The sequence below is a fragment of the Aotus nancymaae genome, unplaced genomic scaffold, assembly GCF_030222135.1.
Source record: "Aotus nancymaae isolate 86718 unplaced genomic scaffold, 86718_ANA_hifiasm-v0.15.2.pri h1tg000090l, whole genome shotgun sequence".
NCBI lineage: Eukaryota > Metazoa > Chordata > Mammalia > Primates > Aotidae > Aotus > Aotus nancymaae.
Window position 1 is genome coordinate 55,496 of NW_026988505.1, and position 19,864 is coordinate 75,359.

A 19,864-nucleotide genomic window follows, 5' to 3' on the forward strand; every position below is an offset into this window, starting at 1 on the left:
TCCTGAAATACGTGGCCCAAGTGTTTGTTCCACCGGCAGCGGGATAGTAGCGCATCCACACGTGTCCTCTGAGAATGGGAAGTCATTCTGGAACACAGCTCTTCCCACGCTCCGGGCCCACACACTCAGCCCCACTCCGTAAAAGGAGCCCACTCCCTGCCCACCCACCCTGGGTGCTTTCTGGCTTGCAGTCCCCTTGGCAGACATGAGGCAACGATTGCTCCTGTCCTTTGCCAGTCTTCTCCTTGTGGCCCTGCCGTTTCCAGATAAAATGGAAAGGTGACCCGACCTGGGTGCCAGAATTTCACTGCAATGGTCATCTGGGGTATGGGAGTCCAGGCTGGGTGGGAGAGACAAGGTCCTGGGAGCAGGCATTCCTGGTGGAGCTTTGGGTACGAGTCTCTAAGCTGGGTTCGTAAGTGGCACTCTGAATTGAGTGATGGCACTTGCTTCCCAGGGGAGAGGGTCCTGCCCACACTCCATTTTCTCATTTTTTTTAACATTCCCCTTTCCCTTACAGAGAAGGACATTACATTTTAGGGAATCTCAACAACTGCATTAGTGACACCTGAAATAAATTCTCTGGCTGCGTTGGCTTTGAGGTGCTCAGTCTCACTGTTCATGGCACACATTTCTTACACATCATTCACCTTCCCTTTCTTTCTCTACACAGAGGTGCATACACTGTGCACAGACGTGCACACACACAGAGGACATCAGCACCCCTCCCAACTCCCCCACCCAATCACCCACGCTCACTCACCTGGTAGCGTGTAGGCACCTCATGCTGATGGGTCTGCCAGGTGGAGGCCTCGGAGCATCCTCTGCTGTGCATTTCTACCTGCACAGGATCATCCCAAGCCAGATATGTTAACCGCTCAGCCATGGCGGCTCCCAGAGAACTCGAGGAAGGAGCCCCCGGGCAAGGCAAAAACGGGTCTCAGCTGTCACACCCCCCCAGTGAGACGCGACCTCTTACCACCGCGCACCCCACCTTACCAAGGTGAGTCAGGGTCCAACACGTGTAACAAGTACATCCAGTGGGAGACGGAGAGGGAACGAACAGATGGGAGGGTGTCTATGCTGGTCTGGGTGGCTGAGCAGTCACGGTTTGGGGAAGACATGGTGTGGGTGCACTGGGCTGCCCTGCCTGGCAGGGAGGCCACGGGGTCTCACAGCTTCCCCTGGGGCTGGATCACTGAGGGCCTCGTGGAACGTGGGAGTATTGAGGAGCCAAAAGACTAATTATCTGAGGCCATGACTGTAATTGCTGACTTCCTCCAAGCACAGGAGCTAGAGGAAACGCTGGTGGAAATGTCCCCTCCTGCCAGGTCGCAGCCTCATGCCCTTAGCTTTGGAGGTCGTTACCCTCACAGGAACGTACCTGCTAAGTGCCAGGCATCAAACGAGGTCCGGGAAATGCTACCCGAGGCTGGGGGCAGAGAACAGACTGTCCTGTCTGTCTACTCAGGCAAGGAAGCAGCAGGGAATGGCAAGGGACAATTGAGCCCACAGCCACTCTTCTGGACTCTTCTAAAGGGCTAGCCTTCTGGTCAGCCCCCAAACCCCTGGGCAGAACCAGCTTCAAATCCAGAAGGGCGTGGAGCAGCCTGCACTTTCCAAGATGCTTCTTTAATCCCAAGCTCGTTGCTGAACCTAAGACAGGGAGAACTAGGCTGGCAGCTCCGTGGGCAGGAATAAGACAGACAGGAGGCTGTTGGAAAACTGCTGTGACACCCAGCAAATGAAGTCCTGCCGAATGACTCCTGCAGCATCCTAGCCAACCTCCCATCCCCTTCTAATTGGCCCTCAGTTCCAAAGGAGTCGTTCATTTGCATCTCCTTCCAAGGAAAGGGAAAAAGGAAACTCAGTTATTGCACTACAGATACAAACAAGTGCAACAATTGGAAAACAGCATTCCCACGAGAAAGGATTATTACCTCCTGTGGTTAGAGGAGATTTAGCAGGGCAGAGCTATGTATCTGGAGTTGCTGTTTCAGTTTAGAACTTGAAGCTATCAACTATGGAAAGCTGTTTCATATCCATGCCACCCCCAGCCTATCTCTCAGAGCTAAAATGACCACTGTTTGATTCTGGAGATGGTCTTAAGAAGCTAACGTTGGATTTTTTTTTTTAATGCAGAACCTCCATCAGATTTAAAAGTTGTTGACTGCAAGAGAAGCGAAGACTTCTGTCAAGAATACTGTAATTATATGGAAACGCAAGTAGGCCACTGCTCTAGAAAGAAAAAGGCCTGCTGTTTACATCAGAACTGATGTCGCTGACACAGAAGCAAAGCTCTGCCACTTACCTGTTCTTCCGGGCCATGGTGTCCAGTCAGGCGCAGGTTTTTTGCAGAAGTGTCTGAGCAGCAGGGAGCAGAGGTATTGCCACTTGTGCTAGACAGTTCAAATGTTTTATTGTGGCAAAATAAATGGCAAAAATGCTACCCGTGATCTTACAGAAGATGACTTAGCTTGAGATGAACAGAATCTTCAAAATCACACAATTTGTGCTAGTAAATGTGGATATAATAAACTTTCATTGGAAGGAATTCAAATAATTCGTTCTTTTATTTAAAAAGTGTTTTTTGAGTAGCTACTTCTATTCTAGGTACTGTGAAACGGAATATTCTGAGTATTGTGAAATGTAGTCAGGATGTTAGGTGTGCGGTCAAACCCATTCTCCATCAGCCCCATCAGCTCCTTCATGAAGGTTGGTTAAAAGCCCTGTTCTCTAGCCCCGGCTGAGAGAGTGTGCAGGCAAATGCCTTCTGGGGAGAGACCGGGAGCTGGGAGTTGCTGACTGCTCTCTCTGGGCTAAACCTGAAGGAATATCCACCGGAAGTGCTCTCGTGCCCCTTTAAAACTACGTATTTGTTCTCAGCGGCCTTAGAAGACTCACAAAATGCAGAGCCCCATCTGTGACCCGATGGTGCTGTGCAGTTCCAGGCTTTCAGTGTCCTGAACAAAAGGGGTGTCACACACTTCTGCGGCTTGCTTTGTGAGTTGATGTGACACTCCACTAACAAAGCGCGCAGCAGACGTGTGTGAAACACAGCATTACACTCGCAGAGGGGGGAAGTGGGCTGACTTCTGCGAAATGAGATCAGCATCACTTCGGTGTACTTTGGGTCTTTTAATGTTGTTTTTTTTTTCTTCTTCTTCTCTTCCCAAGGCTGCCTCATCTTTAGCTGGTGTCTGGCTTTTGATTGATAGGTGTGTTGCTTACTTTAGCCTCTGTGGGCTTACATGTTGCCTCCAGCCCATAATTTTAAGTCTATGCATGATATGCAGTCCATATGCATGAGCTTTAATGGGCTGATTATCATACAGGGTCATGTTCAGGATACCTTTTCTCTTTAATGCGCATGCCTGTCCCTGAAGAGCTGCCCTTCACTGGTTTGATCTGGATCTTGCTGGCCATGGGGTCCTTGATCTCTTCTTTTATCTTTTGGTTTTGGCTGCTTAACTTCTGCCTCTTATCCTGCTTCTTGCTCACCCGCCCCTTCTCCTTGCCTCTGTTTCTGTTTTTATTCATTCTGCCCTTTATCCAACGTCCAATTCCCTCTGTGTTTCTCCTGCCTCACATTCACTTCCAGAGATCAGTGGTGTGGGAGCCAGTCCCTCAGGTGGCAGATATAAAAGTATGCTTGATGTATTCTCCTTCTAGGGAGAAGGTGGAGACCTGGACATTTTGATGGAGCTAGCTGAGAGGAGCAGGCACAGTGCCTACCTACCCTCCTCTTCAGGCTCCCACAGGGTGAGCTCCTCCTCATCCTGCCCTTTTGGCTCCCAGATGCAGACTCAGAAGTCAACCCTCAGGCAGCAGATGGGAACACTCCTTGTAGGTAGAAACCAGGAGGTGGGCATTTGCCTGCCTGCCTGCTCTGATCTGAGCCCAGGGAGACAGCTGCCGAAAGTGATTGCAAATCTGTGTCAAACCATCTCTTTGGTCTCTGTGGTTTAGGGACACCTGCAGATGCCCAGCTCTATCAACCCCGAGCTGGGTAACAAACCCCTGGATGAGAATCATAAAGACCAGGGTACTATGTGTAATCCGAACCCTTCACTCCTCAGGGAGAAGCCAGGAGTTGGGAATTCTTACCAATTACAAGGCGCTATCCCTGGGATGGGGACTGTGGTGGGAGCGTGTTTCAGCTCTTCCCAACTGTTATCATGTGAATATTTTCTCAGTTGATTAATGTGTAGTTGTCTTTCAACTAGTCTTTGGCTTCCTCTCAGAAAGAACCAATCTCTGTGTTGATATTTCTTTGGTATATCTGTGGAAGAGAGGAAAGGCTGAAGCCTCTTATTCCACCATCTTGTAGATGTCAATCTCGCACACCCTTGATGACTGTGTAGTTGAGCATTTTTCCATTTGTTTATTGAACATTTTGTTTACTCTTCTGTAAGATGTAATAGTTTTGTTGGGTTACTACATTATTCTTATCCATGCATCTGTGCTCCTTTTATGTCTAACCTTATATTTTCTTTCCTCCAACAATTATCTTCCCTTTCTCTGGAATGCCTCCTGCTTAAACCCCACTTATCCTTGAAATAGCCTCTCATTATCTTTCAATTATAATTTTCATGCTTTTCCCTTTTGCTCTCTACTTTGCAGATATTTGTTTTTATATCATCAGTTTCTCTTTCTGTAGAGCCCTTCTATTTTTTACTATTTTTGGATTTTCAAGTTCAGTTATTAGACTCTTATTTTTTAAAAGTTTTATATTTGCAAATAGCCTTTTTCTTTCTTGAAGTGTGACTTTTTCATGGGACCTAATTCTCATTTTGCTGACCATAGTTTCTCAAATCTCATTAGAAATAAGTACGTATTGATTTTTCTAAAAAATGCATTTTCCATTGAAATAGCATGTATTCCAGTCCCGTTAAGTTCACTTTTACTTCTTAAAAGTGCTGACTTTACTTCTAATAGTTTTATACTGACTGCTAACATCTACTTTCTCATGCAGACCAGCTGTGGAGGATTTCTTTGGTAGGGTAAGCGAGTGAGTGAGAGGTGGCAAAGAATGAATGGGGGTAGAATCTGCTGTTTGTCTTATAATTTTCTGTAGAGTATCTCTACTTAAAAGAAGTTTCATGGATATCTTTAATAAATAAATAGTGAAGAAATAATATTTGCCTAACCTGTCCATGAAATTTTTATAAGTGGTAATTATTTTAGGATCAAGTTAATAAATAATAAACTGCACATCACAAAACTTTGAGCTCATTATTCTCTTTGCAGTTTTCTTTATTCCTCTAAATCAAAAATTTCTGCAAATATTGCTATGTATTAGGTTAGTACAAAAGTAATTGCAGTTTTTGCCATTGAAAATAATGGTCAAACACATAATTACTTTGGCACCACCTTAAATATAAGTATCTGAGTAACAATCAGCATCCCAGGGCCCAGCATAAGAAAAAAACTAGGTACACAGAGCCCTTTACAGAGTACCGCCTTTCCAGACTCTTTTTCCAAACAAAGATGTTCCTTAATCAACTTGCACACAGGCGCACGCACATGGGGCTGACGCCCAGAGATAATGAATGTATATGAAACTAGTACTTACATACAAAACCAGAAACACTGGTAATTTATATAACCTCTTTGCAAAACAATCTTAGTATGTGTGTAAGACAAAATACTTGTTCTCATTGTTTCAGTTATTCTGCTCAGAAATTATACTAGGAAATAAAAACTATTTTGAGAAACGTAAAAAAAAATCTAAAATGTTCAAAATAGACCACTATATTAGCAAACTGTACTACATCTAGTCAGAGATGTTACAAATTTCTTAGGTATAATAAATGTAACACAGTGAAAAACCATTTAAATGCATATTTTCAAAATACTTACCTGTCCTAAAAATGATGATATCAATGTTCACATATTTGATGTAAAATTAACTGTGAAAAGTATGTTCAAAAACAATAAAGTTTCTAATGTTAAAATTGTTGGTGATTATTAGGTATTTGTACCTTTAAAATACCATCAAGTTATTGCATTACTCTTAAATTTTAAATGTACATTTGTAAGAACAAAATTAATGTGCCATATATGTGTGTGTATGTATATGTACATACATACATATGTACATATACATACACATGTACATATACATACACACACACATATGGCATATATATACACACACATATATGGCACATTAATGCATATATACATTATATATGTATATATGTAATGTATATATACACGTAATGAATATATAATATATATACATGTAATGTGTACATAAACATATATGTAATGTATATATATGTGTATATATAATATATACACATATATAATGTATATATAATATATACACATTATATAATGTATATATAATATATACACATTATATACATATATACATATATAATGTATATATAATACATATACATTATATATGTGTGTGTGTATATATACACATACACACACACATACACACACACACAAAGATATCACTTAGTCATAGGCAAAGACATTGTGTTGTAGACTTAAGTTGCACCCAGAAACTCACAGATTTGCATTTCCTGGCCATTAAGATAAGGCTCCTTGTTTGTATAGTGGTGAATGAAAAAAAAATAAAAATTTTTATCAAAAGATGATATGACATTAAAGCATGTGACCCAGGGAGATTTTGGAGCCTACCTGGGATTCATAAGGAATAGGTAAAAACTGATTTTTTTCCTCTCATTCTTTGGCATTATAGTATTTGCAGTGCTGGGTGGGAGGCAAGGGGAGGGAGAGCATGAGGACAAATACCTAAGGCACGCAGGGCTTTAAACCTAGATGATGGGTTGATGCGTGCAGCAAATCACCATGGCACATGTATACCTATGTAACAAACCTTCACGTTCTGCACATGTATCCCAGAACTTAAAGTAAAATAAAATAAAAATAAAAATCATGGACATTAAAAAGAAATTTGCAGTCCTACTTGGAGACAACTGAATAAGTATAATGGGTTCTCAAGGTCAGTTCTGAACCAGCAATCGCATTAGTAATGCATTCTTTGTTCTTCTCACAGCAGCTTTTTAGTACAGGCCCCTGAGCACCGATGAGGTTTTATGGCCACCAGCTGTACCACAGTGGGAAGAGGTCCTCAGACAGGAGCTGTCTGGACGCTGTTTCAGAACCCACTACAGCACACCTGACTGCTTTGCTTTCGGCTCTGCATGCCCACCTTCCGCCCTCAGTGTCCTTCCCTCCTCTGTTCCCCCGAAGCTTTTCCCGAGATTTGATCCTTCTGACTCATCCATTGCCCAGATTGTCCCTGCCATGAGGAAGCCTGTCTCTTCCTCAATGCCTGAGGTCTGTGGGGCAGGGGACAGATGGGCAGGCTTAGTCAATTCTACCCCCATTGCACCTCGTGTGACTTAAATAATGGCCACATCCAATCTTTTCTTCCTGTCCCTACATGTCGTGGTCACCGCAACCCTGCAGGCTTGGCCTGCTTTCACCTGGCTTATTCTTACTGCTTTGGGTCACGGGAAATGACCTCACTGCACCCAGGGAATCTTCCTTAGTAATAAGAACAAAATGGAGCCGGGTGCAGTGGCTCACGCCTGTAATCCCAGCAGTTTGGGAGGCCGAGGCGGGTGGATCACAAGGTCAAGAGATCGAGACCATCCTGGTCAACATGGTGAAACCCCGTCTCTACTAAAGATACAAAAAATTACCTGGGCATGGTGGTGCGCGCCTGTAATCCCAGCTACTCAGGAGGCTGAGGCAGGAGAATTGCCTGAACCCAGGAGGCGGAGGTTGCGGTGAGCCGAGATCGCGCCATTGCACTCCAGCCTGGGTAACAAGAGCGAAACTCCGTCTCAAAAAAAAAAAAAAAAGAACAAAATGGCATAAAGAGAGATTAAATTCATTAACGTAAACCCTGACTCTTTCTTGAAAGACCAAAAAGTAAAACAAAATCTCAGGAGCAAGCATTGTCCATGAGGACAAAAAAGTGGAGAAAACCCCCAGCTGATTTTTTCATCATCCCGAAAGGAGACACCAGTGAGCAGCAGCCACTGGATTTGCCAGCTGAGCACGTGTCACATAGATGAAATCACAGAATATGTGGTATTCTGTGCCTGGCTTATTTTACTTAATCGGAGTTTTTCACGGTTCCTCCATCTTGTAGAATATGGCAGTACTTCTTTTTTGTGTGTGTGATGGAATATTGAATTGTATGGATGTGCCACAATTTGCTTAGACATTCATCAACTGATGCACATGTGCATTGCTTCCATTGACTGTTGTGACTAATTCTGCTATGAACACTACACTCATGTACGAGTTGTTTGAACACCTATGTTCACTGCCTATATGTATACACCTAGGAGTCAAATTGCCAGGCCATATTGGTAACTCTATGTTTAACTTCCCGAAGAACTGCCAGACTTTCACAGCAGCTGCACCACTGTACACTCCCACCAGCAACCTATGAAGGTTACAAGTTCTCCACATCCTCACCAACACTTGCTATTTTCTGAAGTTTTATTTTTTTATGAGCATCCTAGTAGATGTGAAGTGATATCTCATCGTGGTTTTCATTTGCATTTTTCTCGTGACTGATGACACTGGTCATCTTTCGTGTGCTTGCTGGCCATTTGCATTTCTTCTTTGGAAAAATCTATTTAAGTCCTTTATCCATTTTTAAATTGTGTTGTCTTTTTGCTGTTGAATTGTATGAAGTTTTTTTTTTTAATACAGAAACATTTTTTCTACTATGAAATGCTTGCAAACCCAAATGTATCTTTTCTCTCTTCTCCTTACGCTCTTCTTTTCCATTCATATGATGCATATCAGAATAATGACCTTTTGTGTTGAGACAAACTGAACTCTATTTCTTTTTAACTCTGCAATTAGATGAACCTATGAACCTATGATCAAATATTAACAAAATTAGCCAATAAGCTTGATTTTCTAGTTTGATTTCTTTGAAATGACGTGTCTTATTCTTCAAAATTATCCATGACATTCTTCCTTGGGGATTGCTTTCAGGGTCTGTGATTGGGAAATGGATTCCAGTCTGGAGGAGGAGATGTGTGATAAACTTTGATACTATTACTATTTCTCCCTCAAATGAGTTTATTTTCCAACATAGTTTATTGTTTCCAAACTATACAGAAATTTTCTAAACTATCATTTCATAATGATTTGGTGACTGTGCTGCTAGAAAAACATATGCCATCCACGTTTCCCTTGGATCCTTCCAAACAAGGTGTAGTAAAGAAAGAATCAATATAAAGTACCAAATATGCATTTTATTGTCTTATCTATAAGTCTTCTTAGTGACTTTTTTAAATGACTCAAACTTTTGAATATACACACTGTGTTTATCACACAATTGTTCATGTATGTATCACACGGCCACGCTTTGTCTATGCACGGGACACATTCAGAATTATCATTATTCCTTGGGACTCTTGAAGTTAAGGTATTATGTGGTGGGGAAGCTAGTTTTCCTAAAAGTCAAATGGAACTGCTTTCCCTTTTTTAAAATGAGAGATTTCAGAGGTGTCTTCAGGACAAATGCTCCACAGAGAAAGAACTTCACATTTTAATTGATTTTTTTAACGTGCTGAGTTGGAGCCTCACAAATCTTCATACCTATCTTACAATTACTTAGTTCATGGCTAACATTTAAGGTAACCTTTTTGTTTTTTTTTTGGCAGAGCGATAAAAGCAACTTTCCCCTAAAGTCCTGACTTCAAAGGTGCTTTTACAAGGTACAGAAAGGTCTGTGACTCAGAGTCTCTGCCAGCGCCCACTGTCTCACATCCTCTCTCCAGACGTGGGAAGTTCAGAATGAACACCTGGCCCTTGCCTCTTCAGATGCTCACACTGTTCACGCATGCAGAAAGTCCAAAGCCACGATTTGATGTCTTATTTTCAAAATCCATTTCTAGTTAAGAGTCATGGTCAGACATGGCTGTTGTAGACAGGTTAAATAAGGCAGAAGACAGCTTGCAGAAAATAGGATGATGCTGCTTAGAAGAATAACGAAGCTCTGCAAGATACACCAATTCATATAGGCAAATTCAGAATCATATCTAGAGTCTGCTATTGTTTATATGAAAATGGGGTATGGATTCATCTCTGCTTCCATATACATGGGAAGGATTAATAAGAATACACCTCTGGAAGGACTGATAAGAAGCTAATAGCAATTGCTATGAAAGCCCAGGGGGATAGGCGAGAAGAAGACACATCCTTTTCACTTTCCACTTTTGCTTAAGATAATTTTAAGAGAAATAAATCTAAATGACCCTGGGACTAAAATCAAATAGGGGCAAAATGTGCAGCTTTATTGATTGTGCGTTTTAATGCCACACATGATATAAACCCACACGACAGAATCGTGTCCTGGCACCCGCTGCTTTCACAACCCCCTTGCCCGATGTCTCCCACTCTCAAGTGGGTCTCCACGCAGCGCCCAGAGCCCACAAAGCTCCCTCCAGCCCAGGATGACACAGCCCTACGGTCCCAGTCCCTGGGGGCTCTCTGCATCCCTCACTAGACTGTCACCACCAACCGGGTATAACTCCATCAAATGAGAAGAGCCTGTCCTCTTCCCCCAAAGTAGACAACATCCTGACTTTTCAGAAATGCATTCATTTTGCCAAGTTTTTGGAATACTGTGGTTTGTTTTCTCTGTTTCTTTTTTTCTTTCAGCATGGTGTCTGTGAGGTTCGCCCACGTCGTTGTACGCATCTTGCTTTTCTATTCTTGTTGCTGTGTGGGAATACATAGTGTGTTTTATTGCTGTCATAACTCACTATTCAGTTGCATTCTCTTGGCTGCGAGGAACTGTGCTACAGTGAATGTTCGTGCTCACATCTCCTGATGCACATGGGGCTATGTTTCTGTTGGTAGGTGGGAGTGATGGTGCTGGGAGATGAGCTATTTATCTGCGCGACTGTGGTGGACACCACGGCTTTCTGCAGGCAGAAAACCTGTCCTTACACAGCTGTGTCTCTATCACCTAGCACAGCACTTGGCACTAAGTAGCCACATCCAAATCAACACTGGTTCACTTTCCTCTTCAATCTACATCTATGGAACTATTGGTCGATCTCTGCTTCTCTGAGTACCAGGAGGCCGGTCTATTTTTAGGCAGAAAGGGAAGAGGAGTCAGTACCTTCTGCCTACAGCCTTACTCAGTAGAGCAGATAAATGTGCTCACACTGATCAGTGTTCTCAAAACCCTATAAATGTCCCATTTTGTGCCTTCTCCACTCCATTTCATTCCATCATTCATCATATTTGCTCTCCTTCTCAGGAGGGCAGAGAGGTTCAAGGACCTTAAGACATGAAGGTCCTCTTCCTATTTGCTGTTCTCTTCTGTTTGGTTCAAACAAACTCAGGTAAATGTCTCCTAGTTAGCCTTGGGGAAGGTTAGCCCTGGGGAAGGTAGGGCAGAAATTCCATTTGTGTGTGTCTATGTGGACAGTGTGTAGGTGTGTCTGTGTGTTGTTAGTGGGTGCAGGTGGGCCAAGTTGGGGCTCAGCCTTGGAAAATCTTGATCTCCCCTTTGAAGTTTTTTAAAAGCTAAATACATGTTATAAGGGTCTTGACATAAGACAAAAGAGTATATTTGCTCTGATACAAATGGGAAGCAATCACTGAAGTCTCAGAAACGTTTTCAGAAGGAAGTTATAGTCATACGAATGCCAGAGCTGGAAGGGAATCAGAGATTGTCTACAGCAGCCCCACACTCCACAAAAAGAAAACCGAAGTCCAGAGAAAGTATGAACCTGCCACTGTGCAATGAATAATTATGGCCATAGTAGGTTTTGACTTATAATATTCCCCCTGCTTGCACATATAACACATTTTACAGATGGGCAAGCCTAAGTGTAACCACTTAAATAACTTTTCTATGGAGACATGATGAGATATGGGAAGAGGTAAGACCATAATCAGGTCTCCAAGCTTCCATGCTAGGGGCTGTTCTGTCTTGTCTAAATGTGGACCCCCCTTCTTCACTTTGCTGTCCCCTCAAGCTGTGGCAGGGTTGAGATGATGCAGAATCAGAGAGTAGACCCCGTTTGGAGCTTGGATGTTGCTGGATGCAAGTGTTTTCACAATCATGCAAGACCAACACTGTGTTGCTTTGTTGTTGCTGTTGTTTAAAGTCATTGTATGTGGCATTTGTAGATCTGACATAAGTGAGATCTTTCTTTCAACCATCTCTTGCCCAATATCCTGTTGTTAATAAAAAATTTAGGTGGTCTTTCGTGACTTAAAAGGCCACAGGTACTGGTGAGGACAGAGGTTTTATTTTCTCCTTTTCACTGTGGTACATAAAAGTAAAATTGGGCCATAAGCTGAGAATTGGTTAATATTTCTAATTTTCTTAGAGACCATGACCCATCCTATTCTGGACAACTTCTGTTTTCCGAAGCTCCCTTTGCTTCCTCCTAGTACAAGTCTCTTTCCAGGAAGCTTGAGGACCCTGATTTAAGAGCGGCATGGGCTTTTTAGGGCCTACATGGGCCAGGTGAGCATGCACACAACACACCCGATCACCCTCCTGGCAAGATTTCAGATATAAATTATTGTTCCTGTTTTAAAGCTAAGAAGCCAAAGCTCAGTTAATTGGGACTTGTCCAAAAGTGCTCAGCATTGTCAGAATACAGTAACCCTTGGCTGTGGGCTGGGGTCATCTTCTAGTCTTTGAGCTATGTGAATTAAATGTCAACTCTCTTCTGTTGTATCCATAGAGGATGTTCCACCTGGAATTAGAAATACCATCTGCCTTATGCAGCAAGGGACCTGTGACTTTTTTTCTGCCATTCCGGTGAGAAAAAGCATGACATTTGCTCTGATCCCTGGAATAGGTGTTGCGTATCAAATACAGAGGAAGAAGAAAAAGAGAAACCAGGGAAGGATGGCAGATCTGGGATCTAAAATATAAGCTCCTGGAAGACAGGGATCTTGAAGTATCCCAAAGACTTAAAGGAATGTGTGGCTTATCGTAGGTGTTCAATAAATATTTGTTGAATGAATTTAGCACCAAAGGTGAAGAGCTGATAAAACATTTTTCTTAACTTCCTTACTTCTCCATGTACTGCTTTTCCAAAGGGGTCTCAGAATTTTGTGATATTCCACCTGCCTTTCATAGTCCGGGGAATATCTCTCAAGTACCTGGAGATGGTAATAGTCTAGAAACCAAGTTACACACTGATTTTCAGAGAGACATAAATGCAACCAATGTGCTGCTCTGTTTTCCATCTGATGGCATTTTTCTTACCACACCCAGCACTAGTTTTCTGCTTATACACCCCGATTTTAATGCACGTTTTCCCTTTTCTCTTTATACCTCCTCAAGCAATAACACCAAGAGGTCCCTTCAGTAGGATAGTATTGTTCTCAAGCATCTACTCTTAGGCTATTTCAATGGATGAATACAACAGTCTGATAGTATGTATAATAAGCTGCAAGCAGGTCCATTTCAGGAATGAAAGAGAAATGAAAATCATAAGGTTAAGCACATTTCCCCAGGCTAGCAACTCATAAAGGGCATTCTTGGTATGCCTATCAGTCACACCTTCTAATTCCAAGACTAGTGAATACTAATTTCAGGTAAGGAATGTAAGAAATAATAAAAACAAACGTGCTGAGGGGTAGAGACCACATGCCAAGCTTTTCCCGACTCAGATGACCTGGGAAGATACCGTGTGCCTCCGTTTCTGTTGCTGCCTGGGTCCAGTGTGCTCCTGAGTGAGCTGAGCTACTTCACAAGTCCCCTAGAATGTACACTGCGGGGCTCCAGTCTCAATTCCCAGCTCAAGTTGCAATAAATACTTGGCATAATGCCTTTAGCCTCTCGCAGACTCTTCTAAACTCACTCTTGGTTCTTTTTTGTTTTCTAAATACAATCAGACCCCAGGACAGAATAAGCCTCTTTTCGGCACAAGCATCTCTGCAGGGCCCTCAGTCATGCCTTTAGAGGGGAGAGCCATCGTTCCATCCCTGAAGGGAATGACCTCCTGAAGGGCATTGGCCCCAGTTAGCCTCAGCTCAGGGTGAAACACAGCAAACGTCCACGCTTCAGATCCGGCAGATGCATTCTCAGCCGGGAGTGGCTCCAGCCCACACCAGTAGGTCTGTGCACCAGAAACACAAAACATGAGGGGGCCCTAGGGGGCTAAAGCCTGGTTCCACATGGATGGGACTTCTGGGCAGGTGCCGTTAGACAGCAGCCCCTTCTCTTGGTCTCATGTTCCTCGGAAATGAAATGAAGGAGCTGGGCTCCATCTCAGACCCCATCAGAGCACAGCAGCCTGGGGGTGTGGAAGCACAGCCTCACCCAGGGACCTAGGGGGTCTCCACCAGGCAAGGTGGGGAGCCTGGGAGCCCCATCCCTCCCTGCCAGGGTGGTGCAGGGGAGAACCCCTAGGGAGCCCTCGCAGAGTCCAGGGCTGGCCAGAAGGGTGCTCACATGGGCCCTCTGCTGTTTTATTTAGTATTTTTAAGGTGGACCCTAGGCCTCAGCTGGTCTCTATTGTGGAAAATGTTATCTCTCCTTCATGTAAAATTTCTCCAAAGGAAGCATTTGTTCACCTGTCGGGTATGGTAAAAACTGGTATCTATGGCATTGCCCAGCATGAAACACGCCTGAGAGTGTTTGCTGAGGCTTCCGGGAAGTGAATACGGAGGGGAGGGGAGGGGAGGGGAGGGGAGCCCGCCCAGGCGCATAGAGTCCTCAGTGGTGGGCTCTGGAGTTGCTCTGTTAATTTTTTTTTTTTATTACTTTTTTTCTGTTTTTCTTTTTCTTTTCTTCAACGTAAAGTGTCTCTGTGAGGCCTGAGAATGAATCTGACTGGATTAGCCCAGAAACCAAATGAACCCCCAAAACCGGAGCTTACATTTTCGTTCCGCCCCTCTGGGATGTTGGGCAGATCTCCATAGCATCCCTGTCACCGTCTGTAAAGTGACAGGATTGAACTTAGTGCTAAAAAGTCCTGGCGTTGTTCTAAGACAGAATCCCCAGAAGGCTCTTTTACAAAGCCTGGAACGTCCGGGCCAAGCAGGCATCCCGGCAATACCAACATCTACCACGCGGGGGCGCACTGCCGCTCTAACGCAAGTTGCAGATGGGCTTTTTTGACCACCTGTTCTGAAGCTGGGCACTGGGCTAAGGAAGGAGCAGCTGGGGTCACCGCAGGGGACAGCCAGGCGGCCCGGCTTACCAAGGCTTCTGGCCTGAATGTCAGTGGCACTGACTACAGTGCCTCATTCCTCTGTGCCCTGCACAGGGTACCATTCACGCCAGGTGTGTGGACATGAGTTCAGACTGAAACTGCTGGAATATTTACTGAGGCATTATGGTGCATCCGCTCTTATTTGGGAACAAGGACAGGCCAGCAGCATGGACAATGCTGTGGATAAGGAGAGTAGAGCCCTCCTCTTCCTGCCTCCTGTCTTCTGGAGTCGTGACCGCAGGGTGGCCCAGGCGGATGGGCCTCAGAGCCCAGCAGGCAGCTCTCTGCAGCGGGAGAGCCAGGGCCTCGCCACACGGTCCAGGGTTCTAAGCCTAGGCTGCCTCCCGGCTGTACTCCATGGACTGCCTCCCCCGGGCTCCATGTAAGAGACCGGAATATGATCCTAAGTTTGAGGATAAATAGAAAGTAGTGATTGCATCCACCCCATCCTGCCCTCAGTTCAGATCTGTTTTCAACCTGAGGATTCATCTGCCTTGTCTTTGCTAAGATACCTTCAGCCTGTGTTCAGGGGAAGCTGGGAAGAGGTGCTGGGAGACCCAAGACATTGCAAGTTGCTTCTCTGCCTGGTACTCGGAGGTGTGTGAACCCTTTGCTGACTCCAGGAGAGGCAGGAGGGTGCCTGGTGGTGGGCTGGGGCTCCAGCCAGCTGGCAGGGGCAGAAGGACCAGGCCTGGTCCAATGGGGGCCCAGGATGTTATTCCTGGCAAATCTTCATACTTTCCACATAGCTCTTTCTTCTGAGATAAGTATGATCATCTCCACTGTATCTCTAAGGAATCAGCTTCCTGAGATGCCACAGTAACCAGGAATGACAGAGCTGTTCCCTCCTCATACTCAAATTGACTAGAATTTCAACTCCACTCTGAAGCCTTCCTGGCCCTCTCCCCACTCTCCTGCCTGGCATCGTCCACTGCTGCACGTGTCTGCCCCTCAGACACTTTGGCGCATCCCATCATAGGGTCTTGTAACTCTGTTGCCATTATTCATTTACATATTTATAGTCCTCCCTCTAGACCTTGAGCTTCTCAAGGACAGAGCCTGGAACTCATACTCATATTTACACGTTTAGTAACCAGTGAAGAACAGTAAGTATGAAATAGAGGAGGGAATGAGTAAATTAATCTAAGCCTCAAACCGGGTCTTCTTCAGTGCACCACTACTGTCCTTTTTAATCCAAGCGCTGGTGAAGGTTTCACCAGGGGATGCGGGGAAACCCCATGGTGGCTGCAGCCACATTCTGGTCACAGCCCGCAGCCTGCATCCCTGTCTTAACTCTCACAGCCCCTGGGTTTCACCACCTTCTTCCTCGTCTCATTCCAACCACTCCCGCTCCCATTGGGGTTCTTTTCTCTAAAACCCAGTCAGAAGGTGGGGTGAAGCCTTTATTATAGAGCCTCACAACAGATCTTGTGAACCCTTCATTTTCAGGGGCGTAACTCTTACCCTATGGGAGGAGGGAGGCTCAATGAGTGGAGGCTGGAGCAAGGGCTGGAGAAGTGAAGAGCCCCTGGCCCCTGAGTCTCCACCCTAAGCATCTGCCCTGACAGCATGACATGCGCACCCTGCTGAGACCAGCTCGGTGGTAGAGACCCCAACCCAGGTGGCGCTCAAGGAATTAAGAAACAGAAACAAAGATAGAGTGAAAAAGTGGGATCAGAGTGGGACATCAGGGGTCTGCCAGCATTTCCCAGCTGACAGCTCAGAGCAGACTCTGACCCACGTATGTATTCTCTGTGAACAAGTGATTCTTTTTAATAAGCAGGTGCTGAGTGTTTCTTCATAGAATAAAGACAGACTAAACAGGCAGATAGTGCCTGTTCTCTTCTAAAATAGAAACAAGCCAGAAAGCACTCTTTGCGAGCCAGCAATGGGGACAAGGTCATGTATCCTGTGTTTTGGGAACTGGTTTAACTCATGCTGACCAGTACATACTGCTTGCTTATTCTAGCAGTTTCCTGCTGGGGATGGCTCGGTGTTCTTTGCCATTGTCTCTCAGCAAACATATACTCCATCACACACATCAATACCTCCTCCCAACAGCACCCTCTGTCCCACTCTCATGGAATCACAGACAGAAAAGGGGCCCAGGATGCCATTTAACGAGGCCATCCCCTGATAGGCCTCATGGCATCCTGGAAAAGCCCTGAACTGGGAATCAAAGTGCCTGCATCCTCGTCCCATGTCTGCCATCCTTGACCTCACTGAGCGTCGACCCTTCCTTGATAATCTGAACACACGTGTGTGCTCTTTGATTTTGAAAACAAAGGATACATGAGATTCTTTGTGAACCATACAGGATTGGGACTATAGAGGTGATTCATTTTATTATCTAATATTTGAATCTTCTTGATTCAAATTAGGCAGCAAATGCGATTGGAGATTATTGTCAACCTCAAAAGAGTACGTATTGCCTTTTAACATCACACAGGTGGAATAATTTAGTGACTAAAATAGACGCATGCATATACATGTACACATTTACACTCGGTGTCTCATTATGCAATTATAGCCAGAATGGATTTTTTTTTTTTTTTTTTTTTTTTTTTTTGAGATTGAGTCTCACTCTGTCACCCAGGCTGGAGTGCAGCAGTAAAATCTTGGCTCACTGCAACCTCCGCCTCCCAGGTTTAAGCAATTCTTCTGCCTCAGCCTTCCCAAGTAGCTGGAATTACAGGCATCTGCCACTGCAACTGGCTAATTTTTGTATTTTCAGCAGACACAGGGTTTTGCCATGCTGGCCAGCTGGTCTTGAACTCCTGACCTCAGGCGATCCACCCTCTTTGGCCTCCCAAAGTGCTGGGATTATAGGCGTGAGCCCTCGCGCCTGGCCAAGAATGGTTTTTTAAGTCATCCATGTGTGAGCCAATCCCCCAGGTAAGCTCCATGTCTAAACCTTTTAGATTTCATCCGGGCTCTTCAGATCGAGGCAGCCAGGCCTGTCCTGCCACCTCTTGGAATCCTTGAATGTGAATAATCGTCACAGAAAGGTGAGGCTCTTGTTCTGCCCCCATGTCAGAAGGTGATTTATTACCACCAAGTCCCACCCCCATGACAATCCTGTGCTGGGGGAGACGAGCAGGTCCATCCCGCTGGAAACTCTTCCAAACCCCTTTCCTTGTTCACACCAGGCAGAGATGGGCAGCACAGCTCTCCCATCAACTACCTGAAAATCCCTCTTAATAAAGGGATAAGATGGGTTTTAAACAAAACAAACAAGGAGACCTTTCAACGTGCTACTCTTGCAGGTCAATAGGCTATGCGCTTTAATAATAACACTGCAATAGCTCAGAATACAAATTTCCTCTTTTGGAACTGCCTTCTGCATCCCACTCTATGCACACAAATAATGTCATCTGCGTGGAATGAACCTAGCCTACCACGAACATTTATTTCTCAGCCAAGGACACCTGGACATGAAGAAATTCACCCGGCCGGGCGTGGTGGCTCACGCCTATAATCCCAGCACTTTGGGAGGCCGAGATGGGTGGATCATGAGGTCAAGAGATCGAGACCATCCTGGTCAACATGGTGAAACCCCATCTCTACTAAAAATAGGAAAATTAGCTGGGCATGGTGGCACATGCCTGTAGTCCCAGCTACTCGGGAGGCTGAGGCAGGAGAATTGCCTGAACCCAGGAGGCGGAGGTTGCAGTGAGCCGAGATCGCGCCATTGCACTCCAGCCTGGGTGACAAGAGTGAAACTCCATCTCAAAAAAAAAAAAAAGAAAGAAAAAGAAAAGAATTCCCCCAAGGCCTTTGGCTTCCTCCCTCACTCTGGGGAGAAGCAAGTGTCCGCACACCCAGAAGACCATAAAGGGCATCTCTAAACTCTTGATGGGCCTCAGGGTGGCAAGTTGCCAGATGTTTAAGCTGTTTCCAGGATTCCTCCCCATGGGATGCCACGTGTGTGTTAGGTCACCTGCAGGCTGTTCCACAGGTGACTCCACTGGAGGCTTAGTCACAGGCCTCACCTGCAGGTAAGATGTGCCTGTACTGCCTAAATCTGAGAATGCGCACAGAGGAGCAGCCCACCCCATAGACAGGCCAGCAAGGGCTTGGTGGTCACTGTGGGGGAGGCCCCTGGGATGGGACAGGAGCACCAGCACAGACAAGGCCCAGGCGGATGCAGAGCTCAGACCAGATCTGTCTGCGTACAGGTATAGAAGAATTCTGGTGCTAAACTCTTAGGGGCCTGAGCACCTACTGCGGGTGTACCTAGCAATGCCACCTCCCCCAGCTCCTTGGAGATTACAGAATGCTTTCTCCACTCCAGCTCCTATGCTGAGCACAGCTCATGCATTTATCCCAGGCCACCTATGGAGTTGCATGAATATGTCTGTACTACAGATGAGACACCTAAGCCTCAGAGATGTGAAGTCCCTTGCCCACAGCCACACAGCCAGGAGCCCGCAGACTTTTACTGCGTCTGTTTTCAGGTTCAGGAGGCATGTCTGCAAGGAGCAAGTCAAGGTGGACCCAGATGGGCCCCCGAGCTGGCCCACATTCCCTGATGCCACATGGTTCCTATACCATGAAATATTGGAGACATGCTGTTCGCCCACAATGTCACTTCTAGCTCTCCCTTAGTAAATAGTGCTGTGATAATCACTGTGGTCGTAACAAGG

At 45.2% G+C, this 19,864-nt stretch overlaps 1 protein-coding gene across 1 annotated transcript; it reads left to right on the forward strand.

Annotated features, from left to right (window-relative positions):
• The first annotated feature begins 205 nt into the window (after positions 1-205).
• On the forward strand, positions 206-12,921 carry LOC105720689 (sperm-associated antigen 11A). Its single transcript, XM_064369793.1, is given in 6 exon segments — positions 206-279; positions 674-686; positions 804-953; positions 955-1,003; positions 12,735-12,788; positions 12,791-12,921. Coding segments are annotated over 6 exon segments (471 nt in total).
• Positions 12,922-19,864: the final 6,943 nt, after the last annotated feature.